General features: G+C 37.0%; 1 protein-coding gene across 3 annotated transcripts in view; it reads left to right on the forward strand.

Moving 5' to 3' along the window:
• pde4bb (phosphodiesterase 4B, cAMP-specific b) overlaps positions 1-23,712 on the forward strand; it is a 74,018-nt gene that overhangs the window by 8,792 nt on the left and 41,514 nt on the right. For 2 of the 3 annotated variants that reach the window (XM_048162598.1, XM_048162600.1), the window contains exons 2-3: positions 9,410-9,535; positions 23,140-23,357. In XM_048162598.1, the coding sequence (XP_048018555.1) occupies positions 9,494-9,535; positions 23,140-23,357 (260 nt within the window). In that variant the 5' untranslated portion in view covers positions 9,410-9,493. Of the gene's footprint in view, positions 1-9,409; positions 9,536-13,135; positions 13,189-23,139; positions 23,358-23,712 lie in introns of those variants that run through there. The other variant, XM_048162601.1, reaches the window with a different exon arrangement.

Below are 23,712 nucleotides of genomic sequence, written 5' to 3' on the forward strand. Positions count from 1 at the left end.
TGGATTAAACCAGAGGCATTCAAGCAAACGTCCAAAGGGACCTCAAGATTAAAAAAAAAAACGAGTATTAAAATAATCTTTCACCCCATTGAAGAATGGTTCATATCTGGATACTTTTAGGGTTTCAAGCCTAATTTAAAAAGTGTGATTTTTAGACCTGGAAAAGTTATGTAAATTGCTAAACTCTTAAAGATGCAGTATGGAATATTGACAGCTAGTGTTTGAAAAGGGTACTGCAGTCCAAATTCAAAACATTGGAGAGGTTTGTTTCTCCCACCCCCTCCATGTTTTAAAGGGGACCTATGATGCCCCTTTTACAAGATATAATATATGTCTCTGGTGTCCCCAGAATGTGTCTGTAAAGTTTCAGTTCAAAATACCCCACAGATCATTTATTATAGCTTGTCAAATTTGCCCCTATTTGGTTGTGAGCAAAAATACATAATTTTTCATGTAGGCCCCCTTTCCAGAAGCGAGTGGAGCTTTAACAGCTTGCGCTTTGGTTGCTCAACAACAAAGCTGGAGAATCTCACGCAGCCAAAATGATGATGGTCAGTAACGGTGTTCAGCCTTACATTGTTCAAATCGGATTTGGACACTGATGGAGAGACTCAAGAAGTTACTAATTTTTAGAATGCATCTGGATGTTTCTGAGCGGTTAATGGGTAAATTTATGTAGTTGCTGTGGAGTTGATTCAACTCATGTGCCATCATGTTAATCTTTTGTGCAAATCCAGCATTGGATTGACCCTCGTTTGTGAAGCAGTTCGTCATAAAATGACGGCATGGCAGCAACAACTCTTCCTCTTCTCTAAAGCACCCCAACATGGCCTCACCATCTTTGTTGTGTGTTCTCAGGGGCAGGGTTTATGTAAATTTTAGGGAAGAAGCTCATTGTAGTCCCTACCAGCCATTTGTTGTAGTCCTTAAAAAGCAATTTCTGTAAAAGAAAATAACTTTGTTTGCATTGAATTTTGAGCTTTGTAACTTTGCAGACATTGTTTATGCTCAAACAGCAACATTACACACTAACTAAAGTTAAAAAAGTTAAATCATAATCAACCACCCCTTTAATATGCCTCTGGACAGAGCTTTTTAGAAGAAAGCCGAGGCTTTTTAGGTCGAGTAGAATCTGCGATCTCTGACCTAGTTTGTTTTCTGGCTTCCGTGGCTACAATACCCTGTGTTTTCTGCCAAATGGCAACCCAGAGTGTCAAAATACTATTGGGTAAATTGGCAATGGGCGAGATCACATAGACCAAAACAAAAACAGACAGTCCGGCATGGAACACACATTTCAAATAGAATAACTGTATGTGAACTTAGCATGTTTCCTAAATCTCTGCTAACATATTATGGTAATTTTGTGGTTTAGTACAGTCAAAAAAATTACATACCAGCAATTCCATGGGCATGTCTAAAATAAATAGGCTATACAATTTCCTAGTAATGCCAAAGCTTTGAAATATAGATATTTTTTAAATATTTTAGAAATATTATTTTATTGAAGTTTGAGAACCACTGCTTTAGACATTTAATAAACCACATGTGGAAAGGAGACATATCAGGACTTTATTGCTGTTTTACACAACAGTTAGTTCCAGTGTCGGGACAGTCACATTCTGGACGTAAAAATGTTCATTTTCTCAGTAGAGGAATTTATTTTCAACAGCACCTTATAAACCATTAAAGACAAACCTGCTGAGAGCTACAAGGTTCTTAAGCTATATACTTTTGTTGAAGCCATCAGCTTGCATTATTATTATTTTTTTTTAATTATGTTTTTACCATCTGAATTCTTGGTGAAAAACTACATTACCATGATTCTGCAGAAAAATCTCTTCCAATCAGAGAATTGTGATGAACAAATCCTGTCAGAGCTGCGAATGACGTAATCAGTCTCCCTATGCTCTCAAACTATTTCTCTCTCTCTCTCTCTCTCTCTCTCTCTCTATATATATATATATATATATATATACAGAAGTTTCGTCTGCTCAAATTGTAATAATATTTCACAATATTACTGTTTTTACTGTATTTTTAATTAAATAAATGTAGCCTTGGTGAGCAGACGAAACTTCTTTTAAAAACATTAAAAATCTTAGTGGTTCCAAACTTTTGGACTGTACTGTGTATGTATATATATATATCATATATATATACATCATATATATATATATCATATATATATATATATTCAACATCTTTAAATCAATAGTTTTATATTTCTCCATTCAGTTAAGTCATTCACAATGCCAAAAGCTGGAACTTTTCACTGTTTGTATCATTCCACTTGTCTGTGTTTGTGCACTGCTGACAGACTGCCAGTCTGTGTAGTTGGGATTTTTTCAGTGAGTCATTCTTAAATTGTTACATCAGTAGATGTGTTTATGAATGAGTCATTGAATCATTCATTCAACCAACTCTTTAAAAAATACTGATTCATTCAGGAATGAAACAATAAACTTTGAATTAGTCATTGAATCATTCACTTGATTTGTACAAAAACACTGACCTGGTGTCAAGGTTCTGCTGCAGCTTCATTTGGAGCTGTTTTGTTGGCGGAGCAAAAACAGATGAAGCTCTGTAACTAGCAATAGTGTGTCTGTTGTATAAAAAGCAGTATAACACAATCATGCCGCCTTCTTGTTACTCCAGTAACTTCTTGTATCTGCAATGACCTAAGGCGTCATTGCTAATTCTAACTAGACACTTTTGAATTAGTAACGGAGGCTCTGAATCATCTGTTGAACTAGCAATGGCAAGTAAGTACAACTCACAAGAGAGTCTTTGTTACGCTCCTTTGTTTTTCCTTGCTTAAACTTGCAGGAGTGTGTTATGGCCATATATCAGCTGTGCTTTTGCTCATGTGATATTGCATTTATAAGACTTATCTTAGGAGTAGCTTCAAACCCATCGTCTTGCCTTGTTATTTTACATGTGGTTGCAGCCCAAAATAGGTCAGGTCAGTTCTGCCAAATACATGTGAGGCAAGGCAAGGCAAGTTTATTTATATAGCACATTTCATACACAATGGTAATACAAAGTGCTTTAGATAAAAAGGAATTAAAATAATCATAAATGCAACTAATGTAATCCAATGCATTAAACCAAGTAATCATACATAACTAGGACAGCAAAGTAAATAGACTTATCATCTTTTAAAAGGGAGTAGAAAACATTTCCCATATCATTTGTTATTGACGTCAAAGGTTTTGTGTCCAATCAAACTCTATGGTGATCAGATACTCTTGGCAGAAGCTATAAATATTTGCTCCAGTGTTTATCCATGTGTTAGGCTGGTAAATCACACTTATGCTGTGTTTTTACATTTATAGAATCGTAAATGTAAACACCAGCTTTACAATAAGTTAAGTTTTTAATACTATGATTGTACTTGATACTATGATTGATACTATGTAGAATTGAACAAGATGCCTTTTAAAAAGGACCCATTTTTCGTTTGTTTTTACATTTTCAACTTCTTTAGTGTGTAATGTTGCTGTTTGAGCATGAAAAAGGTTTTGAAAATTACAAAGCACAAAGTTCACTCCAAAAAGAGTTATTCTCTTTATCAGTAAGCACTGTTTCTGAACTCCCCGAAATGCCTTGATTGTAGTCTTGAGTTTTCTTCTGGGAAAGTACTTGTCACAATATACCTCATAATTCTTGCCCAAGGCATATGCAGAATAAAAAGTGGGCCTGGATGAGTTGCATTAGTAGGGTGTTGAAACCCGCGGTTATGGTAAGGAGCGTGACATTTCTGAGACATTTCTCAAAGGGGTTGACCAATCACAATACACTGACCCAGCCAACCAATCAGAGCCCACTGCGCTTTTTTGGAAGGAGGGGCTTCATAGAAACAGGAACTAAACAGAGCATTACTGACAGACTGGGAAAAGAGGTGCTGCAATAATGTAAAATGTGAATGTGAAAAATGAACTTTTGAAAAATGAATTTTTTTGAACAATCAAGCATGAAAACCTATTCTAGTAGACCCCAAAAACTAAATCAAGACTTTGTAAAAGGGCATAATACGGTCATCTTTAATTATGAATGCATGCAAAATGTATGGAGGGAAAATGTACTATAGGCAAAAGAAATATTTCCATGCCTTAGTTGGTTAAAAAAATAATGCTTGGAAAAAGTTCAATATTTCAGCTGGACAGGGATCTCTAAGGCAGGGGACAGAGCCATCTGGTGTGGCTCAGGAACACAAAGTCATACAGTGATCCAGTCAGACTTCTGATCTCAGTGCCAAAGAGACATTGTTGTGGCACTGTTTGAAAACTGTGATTCACTATCATCATCTGACCAACATAAACAAGCTTGAAGAAAACTGCTACAAGGATAGGCAGATATTATTAACAAACTACTATATATGCAACAATGGCAGGTAACCCAATATTCTTTTTGTTCTATTTCTATTTTAAAATTAAACCCAAATAAGATAATTGAGCAGTGATAATGTAAGACGATAAAACATAAAAACAAGAAATGTTTTGTCCCAACTGCTGTCCCAAGCCCTTTCAGTCCTCTTGTGATTCTATGTTTTGGTGAAGTAAAGCCATTTTTAAATGTCAGGTAGTAGTCCACTGTGGAGCCAGCAGGGATAGCCACCCTGTCATACACCTGGCGCAATGCAGTGCCAGGTGCGACTCAAGTGTTTTTTGCTAGTTTCAGCCCGACACAGTTATCATTTTCACGTCCTGTGCCACGTTGTTTAAATAGCAGGGAGGGTCTAGCTAGCCTCCGTTTTGTTTGACAACACTTCGAACGTCAACAGGAAGTTACTCCACCCAGGATCGCTTAGAGCACCTTTAATGGAAAAATGTAAATGACCACATGTGCACATCAGGTGCAAAATGAAATGGGATCATGTTTTCCTTCATATCTGCAATGAAGTTAGCTAAATTAAACTAGCTAATGTAACTAGTGAGCTTTACCTTGCTAGATTGCTTAAAGTTGTTTAAGGTTAACTAGCTTGCTAAGATCAGGAAAAGTTTAACTAACTAGCTGAAACTAGTAAAATGTTAAGGGGCTAAATGAACTAGCTAGTTAAAATAAGCTATCCTGATTGCACACACAGCTACATTACCACCATCTCGTTGGGCTCCTCCAGTATGGACGTTCGCTGGAGAGGTATGTGGAGGAGTTTGTTGAGTTGGCTTTTTTGACGAATTGGTCAGACGCTCGTTTAAACGCCCTGTTTCTGGACGGACTGGACGAGAGCACAATCCGTTTTGATGAACCTGACTGTTATGTTTCCTTAAACGATACTATTAATCTGATTTTGTATTTAAATGGTTCTGAGTTCATTGTCAAAGAGGTTCCAGATTTCCCGTGCTTATCTCGTCCAGTCCCCCCAGAAACACGGGCGGCCTGGCCAGTTCGTCAGTCTCCATCTTCCTCCACATGCCCCTCCAGTGAACTGTTCCCTTGTGTCCTGCTGGACCCACAAACCTCCACTGAGTCCAGAGGGCAAAAGAAGAGGAAGAAGGGCAAGCATTCTCCAGTCTCCTTCGAGCCCGATTCTCCAGTCTTCTTCGAGCCCACTCCAGTGCCAGTGGGGATTTTAATTGTGTATGAGGGGATGGATTGGACCCCTCTTCAAGCCACCGAGCCCTCTGCTCCAGCCGGTTTTTACGGACATTGACCCGCAATGGCCGCCCACGGACACTGACTTGCAGTGGCCACCCACGGACACTGACCCGCAATGGCCGCTCACGGACACTGACCCACAGTGGTCACCCACGTCTCCAGACCCGCCATGGCCGCCCAAGGCTCCTGACCCTCCGTGGCCTTCCAAGGCTCCTGACCCGCCGTGGCCTGCCAAGGCTCCTGACCCGCCGTGGCCTGCCAAGGCCCCTGACCCGCCGTGGCCGCCCTCAGCCTCTGACCCGCCATGGCTCATGGATCCGCCCTGGAGACCTCCATGGCGCCCACCCCCCCTCCCGGTTGTTCTATCTACGGCGCGAGGTCGCGCCTACCGGGAGGGGGAGGTAATGTCACAGTCCCCTTGTCTCCCGGACTCCATTTCCCATGATCCTCCTGTCTCCACACCTGCACTCACTTCCCTCGTCTTCTCCCCATCATCACGGATCACCTGCACCAGGGCTTCCTCATCAGCACTGCCTTTATAATGGACTCACTCCCTTCACTCCCTGTCCGTTCTCTGTTATGTTAATGTTATGTCCCTGGTGTTATAGTGTGCTATATTGTATTATACTCTTGATTTATCATTAAAGCCTAGTGTTTGTGGATCTCCGTACTCGCCTCATCTCTCCAGCACACGCATCTGTAATTAAATCAATCCATATTAAACTTTTTGAACAACTGAGCCCTGAAGATATAATATATAAAGTATATGCTCATGTACAAATCAGTTCTAAAATGGTGCTTGGCAGGTAGTTCATTTACTTTTCCTCCGTTATGAAATAACGTAACATGTTACCCAATTTGTGATTTTCAATGTTGTCAGATTACAGTTACTGACTTAATTTAAAGCAGATTACTTTTACACATTTTTTAAAATGTGGAATACATTTAAAAAATAGATGGGTCTGCTTACATTTGTGCAACAGTAAAGAGCCTAAAATAGAATAAATAATCAGCAAAGCTTTCTTCACACAGTTCTGTTGATTATAATGGGTGTCATTATCTTATTTCTGTGAGCAATCCAGTGCTGTTGCATCGAGCTGCTCACTTAGATATGGTTCAGACTGTGCCAAACATTAAAGAACTTTGCACCAATGTAAGATTTACAAGCAATGTATCGAAACATGACAGGTGCCTTAGAAGTTTATTCAAGTGTGCTATTAGTATACTTATTTTAAACTAAAAATAAGAAAATATACTTTGTCTACTTTTTATGTACTTCTCAGAAATATGCTTAAAATTGCACAAGTATCCTTGACTTATACATGTACTCAATCTTTTGATCGAGATATACTTTATAGTATAATTAAGTAATCTAAGTATACTTGGCTTGATTGAATAGCCAACTTTTTCACATAGTTTTACATACTGTCTTATAAACTTACATTGTTTGAAAATATAAACAAAACAGATATGTTCCTAATTTTGAGTATCTGAATTTTTGTGTAGGCTAGTCCATTGGTAGTGTACCTAGGAATTTACATCAAATCTACTTTACACTTTCCCTGCCATTCACTGAATTTTCCGGCTATCCATGTTTTGGCTGTTAGGGGCGCTATTACAAATCTTCTAGTACAGAATCTTCAGATCAAAACACAGGTAAAGAAGAAGCAGAAACAATTGATAGAAGATTGCTTACGCAAATGTAAAACAAAGCGATCATCAAGTATGAAACAGAATATAAATCAAGACTGCCTAACGTTACTGAATGAAATGTCCAACCCATGAAGAGGAGACGACTGTGGAGCTTTGGGGTGTTGACTTGAACCATCATCGTTCTGAATCTGATCTGTACGTCTTTGACAAAAAAATAAAAAAAGATTTTCTCAGCTTTTTGTTTAAAATGTTGCTTTTGTTTATTATGAAACTTACCCACATCCAAGTGTTGATAAAAAAAAAAGAATGCATGAAGCTAGAATAAAATGTTTTTTAAAGAGTTAAAGTTTAAAGTATATTTCAAGTATAAAAAATAATACTTAAATAAGAACATAGTAGTATACTAAAAGTACATAATTTATAAATAGTAAACTATAAGTATGTTATGTTAACTACATAAAACTTACAAGTATACTTGCCATATAAAACTACTAAACTAGAAGTTTACTGAGAGTACATTTCAAAGTGTACTTTCTTAAACTAAAAAAAATTACTACAAGTACTAAATACTACAAGTATTAAAATAGTAAACTGCTAGTGTAGTACAGATGCAGTACAAATGAGAAATTTAGTTGTGAACTAGTTGTGCACTTAAAGTTTACTACTGTTACACTTATACTACACTTAAAAATATACTTTCATATACTAAAAACTGGGCCAAATGAGTCCTACGCAGCATTGAAATAGTACATTTACAAGTTTACTACTAGTACATTGATATTAGTATACTTACTTCATAAAGTATACTTAACATACCTGAACATTACTTAAGTATACTTCCTAAAATGAACTTGAACTTCTTTTTTGTGAGGGGTGCCATCACATGCAAACAAACAAGAATAAGTTTGGTGTCAGTCAGTGTACAAATACTGAAAACCCAAAATCTGGGTGTTTTTCTTTACTATTTTCCATTTAGATTCCATTAATAGAGTGCCTCAGGGATGACGCATTTTTATAGGCAAAACCCGGAAGCGAGTTAGCATTTTAGGACTTCCGGTTCCAACGCCGTAAAGTCTATGGGTTTTTTGAATGGGTTTTTGCTAAATCACCTGAAATAAGGTCTGTGGTTAACAAAGCCTCTAAATACTTTCACGTTTTGATCTATGACATAAAACACACCGGTTATAACCCACTTGTGATTTTTTAAACTTTTACTGTGTCTTAAAATCGGCGGTTGCTAACAAATTGCTAAAAGGGACTACTTCCTTTGGTGGGGACTTTAGACGTCATCATGATAAACAGGACATTTGGACAGCATTTCACATGAAAAAGTGGATAAGTATTAATAACAGCGCAGATCATAATCAGCGAGCATGTTTTTAAATAAAGTTGTTTTTTAAATACAGTTTGAGGACGCACAGTGGTGGTGACGTTGATCCGCGACCATGGTGTGCTGTAGTCCGTTTATAGCCTACTGTTAGCTTTTTATATCTGATGACTTTATTTAGGCTTCAAAATCTATAAATGTTGTGTTAACTTGTAAAGATTATCTTGATAGACAAAACGTGTAAGTGTCATAACCCTTTGTTAAACACAGAGCTTATTTTCTGCGATTTTCCAAAAGTCTATGGGAAAAATGCATAGGCTTTCAATCGAGGGAACCCGTGTGCCGCTAACTTCCCGGTTGGCCTACAAAAACGCGTCATCCCTGAGGTACTCTATAACAAACTGTCTGTCCATTCCATACCATTTTAGATGAACAATCATTATACTCAACGAAAGGATGCCTTTAACTGTTACCGATACGTTAATCATCATTAATATATACATTTTGCACTTCTTGGATCCTGATGTTTACAAAAGTTTGATGTTTTTGTTTTGAGTTTGTTGTTTTTTTATTTGAGTAAACATGAGCAAACCTACAATGTGAAAACTCAATCAATATGAAATATAGTATATTTTAGAACTTTTCTTGTGATATAGTATGACCTAATTTGATGTTTATTTGGTTTTTATTGTCTTCAGTTTCATGTTACTTAACACAAAAAACTTATATCAAAACTGATCAAAAAAGTGACTTTTAATTTGTAAATTGACCCAGTGGAGGGTTTGATGAAGAATTATGCTAATGTTTTTTTTTTTCTTCTGGCTACAGTTCACAGCAGAAGTCCATTTGTATGCTGGTGGAGAGTCCCAGGAGACAGAAGAAACTTCTGAGCTGCAGCTGTCAGCAGAGAACATGAGGAAGAGCCGGAGTGTCTTGGCAGTGACACCTATAGATGTGAGACATTTTACTTTTGTGCTTAAACATGAATAGATTATAATGCTATGCTGAGATTTTTCTTTCTTTTTTACCCTAACACCCATTATTTTAGAAGTTTAGATGCGATTTAGACATTTAACAAAATCACATGTTGGTTTTTGCCCTTGAGATATTTGCCCTTGTACAACTTTGTTACATGATGAGATATAGCCAGGATTTCTGTGCAATAACATGGTGTGCTCTTCGATTTCTTGAGAAAGAACTAAAACAATCAAAAAGCTCTAGGCAAGCCTGGCCACAAGAACATAAACAACCAATTAACCACACAAACCCACACACTCATACGCATATTATTAATGGCTATTTATGAGGGACATGGGAATAAATGGCAGGTACCATAAAACCTTAATGGAATAAGAAGGACAGAACAGAGATGAAAAAGGGCAGTCATTCATTTATCTTATTCATGTTTTTAATTACCTGAACTCTGCTGGTTGTAACCAAATTAGGCTTAACGTTTTAACAGTCTTTGAATTGTAGTTTCCATAAAGTATATTACTGAAACTCTGTTTGAAGGAGAAGTGTTTCTTCCCCAAAATAATTATTCTCCAATTAGGGTTAGTTTAAGTCATTGTAGAGACAAATAACAAGCATTTGCTACCTATTTTAATTCCAAAATGTTGGCTTAACTTTTTTCTTTTGTCCTTTAGAAATTGATTTGATTATGAAAAGTGCTCTGCAGCTACAGGAAAGGTTCTGACAAGGTTCTCTCAAAGTTATGAACTCACATTATTCCAGTAACGTTAACAGAACATTTGCTCATCTAGTTTTTAATAATGCTCTTAAAACATTAGCACAAAAACATTATTTATACATCGTTCATTAAACTTTTTTTTTTTATTTTTTTTTTTTATTCTGAAACATTTTAGTTGGATGTTCGTCTAACATTTTTTAAATGTTACAACTTGTTTCAGAATGTTCAGAGAACATTCATAAGTAATGTTCCTAATGTTTGCAAAATGGTAAAATGGAATTTTCCCTTAAAGGATTAGTTCACTTTCAAATTAAAATTTCCTGATAATTTACTCACCCCCATGTCATCCAAGATGTTCATGTCTTTCTTTCTTCTTCAAAAAGAAATGAAGGTTTTTGATGAAAACATTCCTGTATTTTTCTCCATATAGTGGACTTCAATGGAGCCCAAACGGTTGAAGGTCAAAATTACAGTTTCAGTGCAGCTTCAAAGCGTTCTACACGATCCCAGACGAGGAATAAGGGTCTTATTTAGAGAAGCCATCGCTCATTTTCTAAAAAATAAAAAAATATTATATACGTTTTAACCATAAATGCTCATCTTGAACTAGCTCTCTTCTTCTTCTTCTCTATTAGAATTCCAGCAGTGTAGACACTGCTAAATGTATTACTGCCCTCCACAGGTCAAAGTTTGAACTAATTGTTATATACTTGCACTAGCATATTGTATATGACAATTTAGTTCAAACTTTGACCTGTGGAGGGCAGTTATACACTTAGCAGTGTCTACACTTCTGGAATTCAAATAGAGAAGAAGAAGAGACATTCAAAAGAACCAAAGACAATAGTGTCATTATTCAGCTCATTTTAGTTCAGTGTTGATTCAGTTCAGTTCAGTGCAAAGTTAATCAGTTAAGAAATTATTAACATTAAAATGATACCACTTAATGAAATATATGTTATGAATTTATTTTTTATTGTAAACATAATGGGATATTTTTACAGTGTACAATAAACAGTGATGTAAATATTCTTTCACCGTATTATTTGTTAACAGCCACAGTGAACATTTTCGCAGCTGGACAAACAGACCACATGTCCACCGTGAGCTGTATTTGTCCAATCAATGTTATTGACATTGTAAATATGCAAAAATAGATGTACAGTGTGAAACAATTTTAAGCGTGAAAAGCCAGTGTGATACTCTGGTTACTAGATATAGCTCAGATTCCCTTTTTTGATTTAAATGCACTACTAATAATAATATCTAGAGCTAACAAAAACATATTTTTGTTAGCTGGGTCTATGACAGTTGTTTTCTTTGGAAAAATGTGCACCAATAAATTGTTCACAATAGGACCAGATACATTTTTCAAGTAAATTTGCTACGTTTTGATTTCATGTTGGCTTTATTATGCAGAGGCAACTGTATTGATTTCTCAGAATGTTAAAACTGTCACTCAGTGATGCTTTCAAGGCATCACTCTGTTTAGTTAAATAACTCAGAACTTTTGGCTCAACCGATGGCATGTTTTTGAAACGGAACAATCGGTTTGTCTGAAAAATTATTGATGGCGGAAGCAGCACTGAAAGTGTTTGGGTAAACGGTCGTTATTTCTCCATCTGGTGTCGCATTAGTCACACAGAAATTAAATATATGACCTTTAAAGAAAGGAGTACTCGGTATCTTATTTATTTATATATTGCTAGCCGATATGACAGTCTTTTTTTTTTTTTTTTTTTGTCTTTGAAAAGTAAAAAAGCTGTTACATTGTACATTTAAGTTGGCTCTCAGTAAAGCCTTTCATAGATGGAGAATTCATAAAACATCCACAAAGTTCTGGATTAGGTTCCTGTACACAGAGGAACAGTATTCACACGCATGTGCAAACAGACAATTCACTTCAATAGTTGGCATGTGCACAATGAAGTGAAGTAATGATGCTGATGTTGATTGTCTGAAAAGGCCGTTCTCACCTTTCTTCGCTATCGCTCAGTGAAAGCTTGACACTCATCTCTCCTGCCTATGATTAACATCCACATCTGCACAGTCTATGGCAGCAACCCTATAACCCTGTTTATTCTCTAGAACAAGTGCATCTGATTACTTACTGAGACTTTCTCAGCCAAGAGTGGAGGCTGAGTTTGAGTTTTTCTCAGATGTCGGTGTAAAAAGACTGCAAATATTTTTGTAAACGTGCACGCTGTTCATACTGCGTTTATAGAACCTTATACAATCTTTCCAGGGCAGTGATGTAACAAACTAGGTTTGTTCTAAAAGGATGTGAGTGGTATTTGTCTCTGAAAAAGTTGGGCATTATGGATGATTCTGAAGTGTTTCTGAAGCATTTTATCACACTGATATAGGGTGGTTGCTTATTGGCCCAAGTCAGAAAGGTGCCAAAAGTATACACTGAGAAACTTTGTGGTGCTAGAATGTTAAAGACAGTTTAGCAACAGACAATGAATCATACATTGTAAAATATGGTAGTATGTACATTCAGGTGTTTGTTACATTTTCTGTTATTTAGTAGGGATATGCACAAATAGTCGAATATTCGATTATTCGACCTGTAATTAATATTCGAAAAATAAAAATACTATTCAAATTTTACTATGTTGCTTTCCTGGCCGTAAATGCAGTGAATCCATGATAAATCCTAAGCACAAAAACTCGCAGTTATAACTAAATGCACGGGTGGCGCTGTGGAGCGTGTTTAACAAGTTTATTTCATTTGATCGTCTGCCTCGCAAAGTTTGGAATTACTTGGATGAAAATGTCTTACAAAATGGAATTACTTTTGATCTAATTAATTAATGAAACTGAGTTATCATAATATCACCACCATATTGAGAAAGCACATGAAATCAAAACACCAGAGAGGAAAGACAGCTGTCCATCACTGCATTCACGACAGGTAAGAGCAGCTGTAAGTTATCACCGAGTGAGCCAAGATGATAACTTATCTGATAGCAAAATGATTTTGAGACATATGTTTCCTTTAAGTTTCGTCGAGGGAGATATATTTACGAACAGAAAACAAAGAAAACAAACTTTATGTTAGAAACCGTTATATTATCGTTATCTTTGTGTTTCTGTAACATCTGTCAGCGCGGCTCGTTTTCTCACCCGAGCATGTGGATAGTATTGTTTTTCTCAACATGAACATGTGAAACAATATAAACACGATAACCATATACTGACTCGAGTGTATTATGTACGTTACGTTCTGTAAGACATCTGGCGCTGTCTGCTTTATAAGCGTTTTTCCCGTTCGCGCTGCTTGAGCTTAAATGCTTTTGTTCTTAATATTTTCTGTTTACACATATTATTTAATGCTTTGAACTAAAAGAAAACCTTAAGATATAATGTAAGCTTGTTGTGTATATTGCCTAATCGTAAGCTTGTTCAGAAATGGTTACAAAATCTTGATGAATATAAAACAATAACGTCCTTCTCGTTTTACCTCATTTAAATAAACGAATATTCGAATATTCGTTTTTTACTAGCTCAAATATTCGAATACAATATTTTGTAAAAATGGCCATCCCTATTATTTAGTTAATTTTTATTGAATTATTTTAGTATTTTGTGTGTTTGACCCTGTGCACCATATTTTATGAACAGGCCACTTACAATGAACTCTGATTAATCATGTGGCTTTCTATTGTACTGCCTGTATTATTATGGTGGTTATCAGTACATTTTGAAGAAAAAAATCACATTTGGGAAGTTCAAGCAGAGTATATTAAAGGTGCAATGTGTAAATTCTAGGAGGATCTATTGACAGAAATGCAATATAATATACATAAATATGTTTTCAGTGGTGTATAAAGACCTTACGTAATGAACCGTTATGTTTTTATTACCTTAGAATGAGCCATTTCTATCTTCATACAACGCAGTTCCTCTTACATGTTAAGTCACCATTTTGTGCTGGCATGTTTCTACAGTAGCCCTAAATGGACAAACTGCTCAACAGAACGCGTTTGATTGACTAGCTAGTCTCTTCTGTCTCAGATGATGAGATATTTGTCCTGTGTTGGCCACCGTAGCTTCTCTATACTGCAATTCGCAACCTCACCGCTAGATGCTGCTAAAATTTACACACTACTCCTTTAAGTCAAGTCACATTTATTAATATGCGCTTATACAATATAAATTGTTTCAAAGCATCTTAACATTAATAAACAGGAAAATAGCAATGTCAATATTGCAAAATTCATCAGTTATGAAACAAATTCAATTTCAACTATAAAGCAGCTCTACCAAAGACAATAGTGTCATTATTCAGCTCATTTTAGTTCAGTGTTGATTCAGTTCAGTTCAATAACAATGCAAAGTTAATCAGTTATAAAATTATTAACATTAAAATTATATCACTAAATGAAAAATAAGTTACGGATTGTAAAATATACAGGTACCATCCCGTAATATCTGAAACATTGTCACCATATTTTTACAGTAAGTTTTTTTTACTTCAAATTTAATGGGATATTTTTACAGTGTACAATAAACAGTGATGTAAATATTCTTTCACCATATTATTTGTTAACAGCCACAGTGAACATTTTCGCAGCTGGACAAGTGCCCTGAGCTGTATTTGTCCAATCAATCTTATTGACATTGTAAATATGTAAAATAGATGTACCATGTGAAACAATTTTAAGTGCAAAATGCCAGTGTGATACTCTGGTTACTAGATATAGCTCAGGTTCCCTTTTTAGATTTAAGTGCACTAATAATAATATCTAGAGCTACTTATGAAATTTGTATTTCAAAGAACACACAGTCAATTGTCAGTTTCTCACATTAAAACATTAGTAGTCTGGTTTTACAGTACTGTGAATATGAGGGTGTGCGCTGTGACTCTCACATGACCATGGGAAGGCAGGGGGAACACAGAGGACATGCTGTCCATCTGTTTCTCTAAGCTACAGGAGAGAGTCTGTTCTGTCAGATGCTCATGATTTCTTATAGGAGATTCATTATTGATTTGTGAATTAACCGTTTCCCCAAACTGCAGGGCTTAAAGTATCACCATTATTCCACTCTTAATGGGCAGCCACATTTTTTCTTTAAATTCTTTTAGTGAATTTTGTGAAACTCAAAGGAAGCCAAGCACTGGTTTTCCAGTTTTATTCAAACCCAAGACCCCATTCTCCCCTCTCAAAGCACTGGCTGTGCGTGTTTACTGACAAGCCTTGTTGTTTAACCCTCAATCAAACTCATTATTAAAGGAGTCAGAGTGGTTGCCAAGGTAACCGATCCTCCCAGCAATTGGCCGGTCTCTGGACATAGTGTTTATGTATATCTCTATTTCTCTTCTTGTATGTGTTTACTTATTTATTTATTAGATCAATGCCTATGGGCAGTGTTATCCTTCTCCACCATGTTCCTTTCAATTCAGCCAATGAAAATTTCTCATTTTCTCTCTCGTCCTCAATGTTTTTCTCATTCACTCCAGAGCGTAGCAGCCTTCAGGGCTTTAATGCTGTCTGAACTGAGGAGGCATCACTTGTATTGCAGTGGCTCCACTGTTTGTAACATCTGTAAAGCATGACATGGTTATTAAATGATACCTCATACACTTCTCATGGGATTCTCCTTTCCTTTCAATTAATTTCCCCTCCATTAATTAACTGGGCTCTCTCGTTTATATGATGTCATTTTTTTTCCATGGCCTTCCAATAAAAAATAATTATTTTAAAGGTGCCGTAGAACGTCTTTTTAAAATATGTAATATAAGTCTAAGGTGTCCCCTGAATGTGTCTGTGAAGTTTCAGCTCAAAATACTGCCTATTTTGGGCATCATTAAATATGAGCCGATTTAGGCTGCGGCCCCTTTAAATGCTCACATTCCCCGCCCACGGAGCTCGCGCTTGCCTTAACCAGCATAAACAAAGTTCACACAGCTAATTTAACCCTCAAAATGGATCTTTACAAAGTGTTCATCATGCAGCATGTCTAATCGCGCAAGTATGGTATTTATTTGGATGTTTACATTTGATTCTGAATGAGTTTGAGGCTATGCTCCGTGGCTAAAGCTAACATTACACACTGTTGGAGAGATTTATAAAGAATGAAGTTGTGTTTATGAATTATACAGACTGCAAGTGTTTGAAAAAAATGAAAATAATGACAGTCTTGTCTTCGTGAATACAGTAAGAAACGATGGTAACTTTAACCACATTTAACAGTACATTAGCAACATGCTAACTAGGGATGCACCGAATATTCGGCCACCGAAAATTTTCGGCCGAAAATGGCCCAAAAGTGCATTTTCAGTTTTCGGCCGAAAGACTTTTATCACCGAAACAATACGGCCGAAATGTTGTGATGACGCAAACAGAAACCGCGAGATCAGCTCCTCTGATGCATCTGTAGCGGACGTTATTCCTTTAATTGCAGCACTAAAGCATCTCCTAAGCAAAGTGGTTGAGACGGACCATGGAGTGAAAACAATGAAAAGTACACTCTTAGAGTCTGTCAGCACACGTTTCACTGAGATTATTTGGATCCTCTGCACTTCATCGCGACTGTACTTGATCCGCGTTATAAAGACCATTACTTTCATGCGGAAATAAAGTAGCGCGCACGAGAAATGATCCAGGCCGCGATGGATGCGGAGAACCCGCGTGGAGACAGAGCAGCGCCCTGCGCAGGAGAAGGAGATCAGAGCGCAGACTCATCTCTCTGCACCAGATGAGGGGCATGCACCCTCGTTGTCTGATATGTTCAGTGAAATCCTGCAAGAAATATTTACTAAAATGTTTAACTTGACCCCACTCATGTGTACATTAAATAATAATGTACAGGACATTATTTAATGTACACATGAGTGGGGTCAAGTTAAACATATTAGTTTGAATTTTATTTTATACTGTGCATTGTTGCAATGTGCTGAATAGATATTTGCATAATTTGTAATCGATTTATTGTTTGAAACTTTAATATTAATTTATGCAATTGCAATGCCTTGATTTTAGTAAAGTTAGTACACAGTCATAGCCATAAATGCAATGGTACTAATAATTGGCATAATTTTTTTCGGTGTTTCGGTTTTCGGCCTTGGTTTCCTCTTTTTCGGTTTCGGCCAAGAATTTTCATTTCGGTGCATCCCTAATGCTAACGAAACATTTAGAAAGACAATTTACAAATATCACTAAAAATATCATGATATCATGGATCATGTCAGTTATTATTGCTCCATCTGCCATTTTTCGCTGTTGTTCTTGCTTGCTTACCTAGTCTGATGATTCAGCTGTGCACAGATCCAGACATTAATACTGGCTGCCCTTGTGTAATGCCACGATCATGGGCTGGCATATGCAAATATTGGGGACTGTTACGTAACAGTCGGTGTTATGTTGAGATTCGCCTGTTCGTCGGAGGTCTTTTAAACAAATGAGATTTATATAAGAAGGAGGAAACAATGGAGTTTGAGACTCACTGTATGTCTTTTCCATGTACTGAACTCTTGTTATTTAACTATGCCAATATAAATTCAATTTTTAATTCTAGGGCACCTTTAATGCTTAATTTCACAGTATAACTTGTAATTTCTAGTCATAGAAATTTAGAAAAAAATTAAATGTGTGTTTATTTGTCCTGGAAAATATATATGTATAATAAAATTGTCAGTATCAATGCATTTCTAGTCATAGAAAATTAGAAAAAAAACAAAAAAAACTAAATGTGAAATATATATATATATATATATGTCCTGGAAAATATTTATACATAATAAAATTATGAGTAACAAATGATCAGTATCAGCTTTTGTACAAAAACATAGTCAATACTAGCGATAGGTACAAATGTGTTTCACCAAGGTCAGCAGCTTTGCATTGTGAGGCAACATCAGCGGGTGAACAAATGAAGCGCTGTCACATAAAAAAAAGATTAGTTGCTCTGCTGCACATTTCATTTGCTGTCATTCCTGTGCTCCGACACTGTTTAAGTACCAGTCAGTTGGGACTGTTGTTAGTTGACAGATGATAATAATAAAACTGTTCAGCAAAATTAAGAACAAATTCTACAATTTTACAAGTTTACAATTTATTATAAAGAATAATGATAAATGCATATATTAATATATATGTCACAGTTGCGGTGATAATCGAACAGGCACTAAGAAGAATACTACTAAACTGAAAGGTAACACAAGAAACAAAAACACAAGAATGAAATAACCCTGATATTACTCCCCCCTTCCCACACATCCTCGCACTGTAAATAATAGTCCAACTGTGGAGGGTGAGTGGGGATATTGGAGGTCGACGTGTAACTGATGATGAACAGGGATCTGGAGGAGCCGGTAGAGGGAGACACCAAGGCGGAGCCGACGGAGAGAGGAGCCAGGATGGAGCCTTGATGGATGTTCCAGGCATAGCCTGGGGACCGACTGATGGAGGCATTGCCAGAAGAGGAGACCCAGGCGGAACCAAGAGGATTACAATCCAGGATGACACAGCAGGACTGGGAGCCCAAAGTAGTGTTGAACAATATACAGTACCAATACTATAAACATATCACGATACCCTGCTATTAAAAACGTATGTTCCACATTTTATAAGGTCCGGTACTTTAAGAATGACAGCATTCTAACAAGAGCCGTATTTCATAATTTGCGTTGATGTGTGACAGTGGCACGTATGTGCAGAGCTCTGCTTCCACTCCCCGCAGGGAGTAAAATTTATCTACACAGTGCATGAGAAAATAAAGTGCTATTAAGAGCAATACGCCTCAGAAAAGGACTCAAAGCACTACTTATGCTGCCGGGCTCAATCCTGAAGCACACGTACAGAAAGCCGCCTTTCAGGCAGCATGCAAATTCAAATGCAATTCTCTTTCATGGATTACTGCACTTGAATGGTCAAAAATATGTCTTAAGGTGATAGCAGAAAAAATAGAAAAGAGAAAATTACACACTGCTTGACTGAATAATTTTAATATATTTATTAAGAATTTATTTATTAAGACTATGCAGAATTATTGTATTTTTTTTTTTTTTTTTTACAAATGATTATTTAATTTCTTACTTGAATGCTACTGTTAAAGTGTCCTACTGTAGCCTACCTGAAATTATAAAATAACTATACTGTGATATAAAATGACACTAAAAAAAAATTACATAACTAATATTGTGAAATAAGATTTTGATAATATCGCCCAACCCCATCCCAACCAGAATTGTGAATTCTCATTCGCTAACCTTTCAGAATTGTGAAAGGTTAGTGAATGTGTTTGATAATATGACTGGCAATGTGTTTTTTGTTTGTTTATTAAGTTTTTACACCGTGTTAGCATCATGGCTATTTACATGGCAAACACAAAGGTCAATATCATCCATAAAATTTACGTTATTATATAAAACATTTCAACTTAACATAAGGTAGAAAATCTAAAATACATTCAGGTGATACATTTTGAAATATTCCACAATGTGTTTTTTAAAATTAATTATAAAACAATGAATTTAAAGTTTATATTATTCAATTACTTTTACTGTTGTTGTAGTTTTTGTCATGGTATCGGTTCAGTATTGGTTTCGAGATATTTCAGTCAAGTATTGTATCGAAGTTATAAATTTGGTATTAGGGCAATACTAGTTCAGGGCAAAAGTGGAGGGAGTGAGGACAAAGGAGCAGGGAAGGAGGAGCCCGTTGGAGTCGAAGGGGTGGAGGGCTGAGGTGCAGCCGGAGGCCCGGAAGTCAGCGGTGGATTCAGGATGACGAGGGACCAAGGTGGAGCTGGAAGAACATGGAGCCCGAGGGCTGACAGTGAAGCTGAGGGAGAGTAGAGCCAAAGTGGAGCTGATAGGCTGTGGTGGCATCATGGGCCTGGTGGGAGTCCACCTCACAAGGCCGAGCTGGTGGTAGAGACACTGGAGGCAGAGCTAGAGGAAGCCAGCAGCAAGAGCTGAGTGGTACCAGCAAAGCAGGCAAGTCCAGGGAAGTTGATAGAGCCAGCGGTGAGAACAGGAACAATGGGGTGGGATGAATACCGGATGGGACTGGGGCATCTATTTAATTCACAGAGACAGACTGAGGAGGAAAGAGTTCGAGGGTGGGGACTTGCTCCGTGGTCCACAAATCAATAAGCCAGTGCTCCTCTTCTGGCTCTGGGGTGAACTGCTCTGTCAGCACTGACTCTGGGACAAACCTGGCAGCAAGCTTTGGGCAGGACTTAATGGCTGACTCTGGCTCCGTGGTGGGCGTGTGCATTGTCTGGTCTGTGGCAGAAGTTCTTTCTACCGTTGTTGGACACTCCGGGCTGAGATGATGAGTTATCCTGTTTGGAGTGGGCAGAGAGATGGCTGCTGGAGGTGGAACTGGTTGTCATCCTTGACGACTCCCACTGTGAAGGAGAATCCACACCCCCACAAGGTGTAATTGAAGTCAATCAGGGATGGTGACCCTCCTTCAACAGCAGAATCTGGCCCAAGATGTCATCTGTCCCACTCCAGAATATGTAATTGAGGGCCTCATCATCCCAGCACGCCTCATGGAACAGCTCAAGAAGCTCCTCCACTTACTCCTCCAGTATATGGCACTTTTGCAGTAAGGCCCTTTTGTGTCTGTGTCAGTTCTTCTGTCACAGTTGCTGTGGTAATTAAACAATTACAAAGAATAATACTTTTTCTGTTATCTTTGATAAACAAATCAAAGATGCAGGAGGTCGTTGGATAATCTCAGGAATAATAAATAAGCTAAACCACATGCCAGGACCAGGAGTAACAGAAACACAGGGCTATATATAATACAGGGGACGAATAAAGGCAACTAAACTAGACACAGGTGAAACTAATAAGTAACTTGGGCAACTAACAAGGTTTAATCAAGAACTAAACTGAAAGGAAACACAAGAAACAGAAACACAACAATGAAATGACAACTAAACTTAGTTACAGAACCCTGACAATATAGATATGTCAAATGAAAACATTGTGTGTATTCAGTTAATCCCCATTTGTTGTCGTATGAAAATATTAAAATGCATATGATCATACTAAAGCATTGCTTTAGGTTTCGCAAGATCCACCCAATTACTGCAGTTGCACAGTTCTCCATCACAGTGTTTAATACATTCCCCTGAGTTATAGCCAATCCTAAACTCCTGTTGATACTCAGAACAGAAACAGAACAGAAGCAGTAGCTGTTCTATCTCTCTCTCTCTCTCTCTCTCTCTCTCTCGTTCTCAATTTCTGGATTCTCATCAATTATCCCTCTCATGCCGTCCCAATCTACAGGCTGTGCTCGAGGAATTCCTGGTAGCACTTCTCACTTCTGGGCAATTCTAATTGAGCTATAAACATATTTTGTGGTGATATATTCAGTCTCCTGCTATAGGCTGTTAAAAGAGGATGTTGTCCAGAGGCTACACTGACAGTAATATGCAATCACGGTGAGGGAGCCAGACATTAAACACGCTGTATCTATAAAGAACTGTCAGGAGATAGAGTCAACATGCCGGAGTACTAGAAACAGAACAGGGCTCTATATCAGTCATGTAGCATAATTGAGAGGCTCACTCCCTAGAGCACCGTAAATCACCCAAAGCTAGTTCAGTAACATCAACCTAAACAAATCAAGATAGGAACAAAATTTATGTGCCATGCTGACAAAGTCAAATACAAATTCACATAATGATGTGTTTTATAAAACTTGCGTGACTGTAAAAATAAGTATAGTGAAAAAAATGGTGCTGAAACAATTTTTGCTCAGAAATGGCTGGTGAATTTCACAAATAGTTACAAAAACATGGCAGGTACCGCATTGAATTAAAGTGAAATTTTGAAGTAGAAAGATAATCTTTGTTTTATTTACATACAATTTAACTATTTCTAGCTTTGGCATGGAACAAATTTGAATAAAAAATGTGAAAATATAATTTACATATATGTGTAGTCATTATTTTATCTCAGGGGCCGTTTACATGACACCATTTTCAACTAAAAACGGAAAATGCGTTTTGGCCGTTCATTTACACAACAGCGTTTTGGGGGCCTGAAAAAGCAAACTTTTGAAAATGGGTTTCAATCTGCAAGTTTTTGAAAACGATACCGTTATTGTCTCTGTGAATTTTTGAAAACAGTGACATCATGCGCATGATTATTACGTGTTCAGTCTATAGTGTTTCTTTTCTACTGGCCTGGAATACATAAAACAGTGCTTTAATCGTTTTCATTTCATGTTTTTAATGGTGACCGGCTCCTGCGTCAACATCACACGAATGTGTTGTGCTGCTCACGTGAACAGCTTCGGCCAATAGTGAGTCGCCGTTCTGATGTAGAACCTGGAAGTGCTGAACGTAAACAACAGGAGGATGTTTTTGAGAATTTGTGTTTTGTTTTTGTGCACAAAAAGTATTCTCGTCACTTCATAAAATTAAGGTTGAACCACTGCAGTCACATGGACTACTTTAATAATATCTTCAGTACCTTTCTGGACCTTGAAAGTGGTGGTTAAATTGCTGTCTATATTAATTTGTGTTCTGAAGATGAACGAAGGTCTTATGGAACGACATGAGGGTGAGTAATTAATGACAGAATTTTCATTTTTGGGTGAACTAACCCTTTAACAAGAGAAAAAAATGTAAGATGGGACTTAATTTTCTCCATAAGGAATTGATTAGATTGAATGTAACAGGTGGTTTGAGGGGAAGAGCTGAAGAAAAACAAGAGTAGTTGATGATGTCAACAAGAAAAGATTTTCAGAGGCATAAATACACTACATGATTTTGTAAATAGTCCATATAGTCCTGCAAATATTCATTCAGTTGTTCATCGATTATATGGATGATTATACTGTGTGTATGTTTCTTAAAGAGTGCATACATTTCTGCTCTATTCTCATTATGTTAGGACAGCAAGGACCTCTTAGGATGTACATCTTCAGGCGCTACACTGGGTGTGGATCTCTGGCGAGGCCCCCGACGGCACTCAGGAACCCTTGTGTTGCCGCCGTTGTCATGGAGACAGACAGAGAGGGCCCGCAGTCCTCAAGATCACGTTTCCAGACCCACGTCACTGGGCTTCATTACTCCACCACGTATAGATATCACACCAGTTCCCCCTGATAGGTAAGCTTAATTTTTAATGCAGCAGCAAATACAACACCAGAAAATTGTGTCTGCACATAATTATTTCATGATGACACACAGTTCAACTTTTAAGCGCTTTTTATGTTATTTTGCATTTTATTGTACTTTGTGATTTAAATACTAACAAATTAAATAGCAACAAAACTGCTTACCATCACAGGTATAAATTTCATGTGAAAATAGATTCAAACAGAAAAGTCATTTTAAATTGGAATAATGTTTCATAATGTTCCTGTTTTTACTGTATTTTGCAGCATTGGTGAGCATAAAGATCTTCTTTTAAAAACATTTAAAAATGTTAATTATTGACTGGTGTATGTCTGTGTTTATATAT

The sequence above is a fragment of the Megalobrama amblycephala genome, linkage group LG17 (genome assembly GCF_018812025.1).
Source record: "Megalobrama amblycephala isolate DHTTF-2021 linkage group LG17, ASM1881202v1, whole genome shotgun sequence".
Classification (NCBI taxonomy): Eukaryota; Metazoa; Chordata; class Actinopteri; order Cypriniformes; family Xenocyprididae; genus Megalobrama; species Megalobrama amblycephala.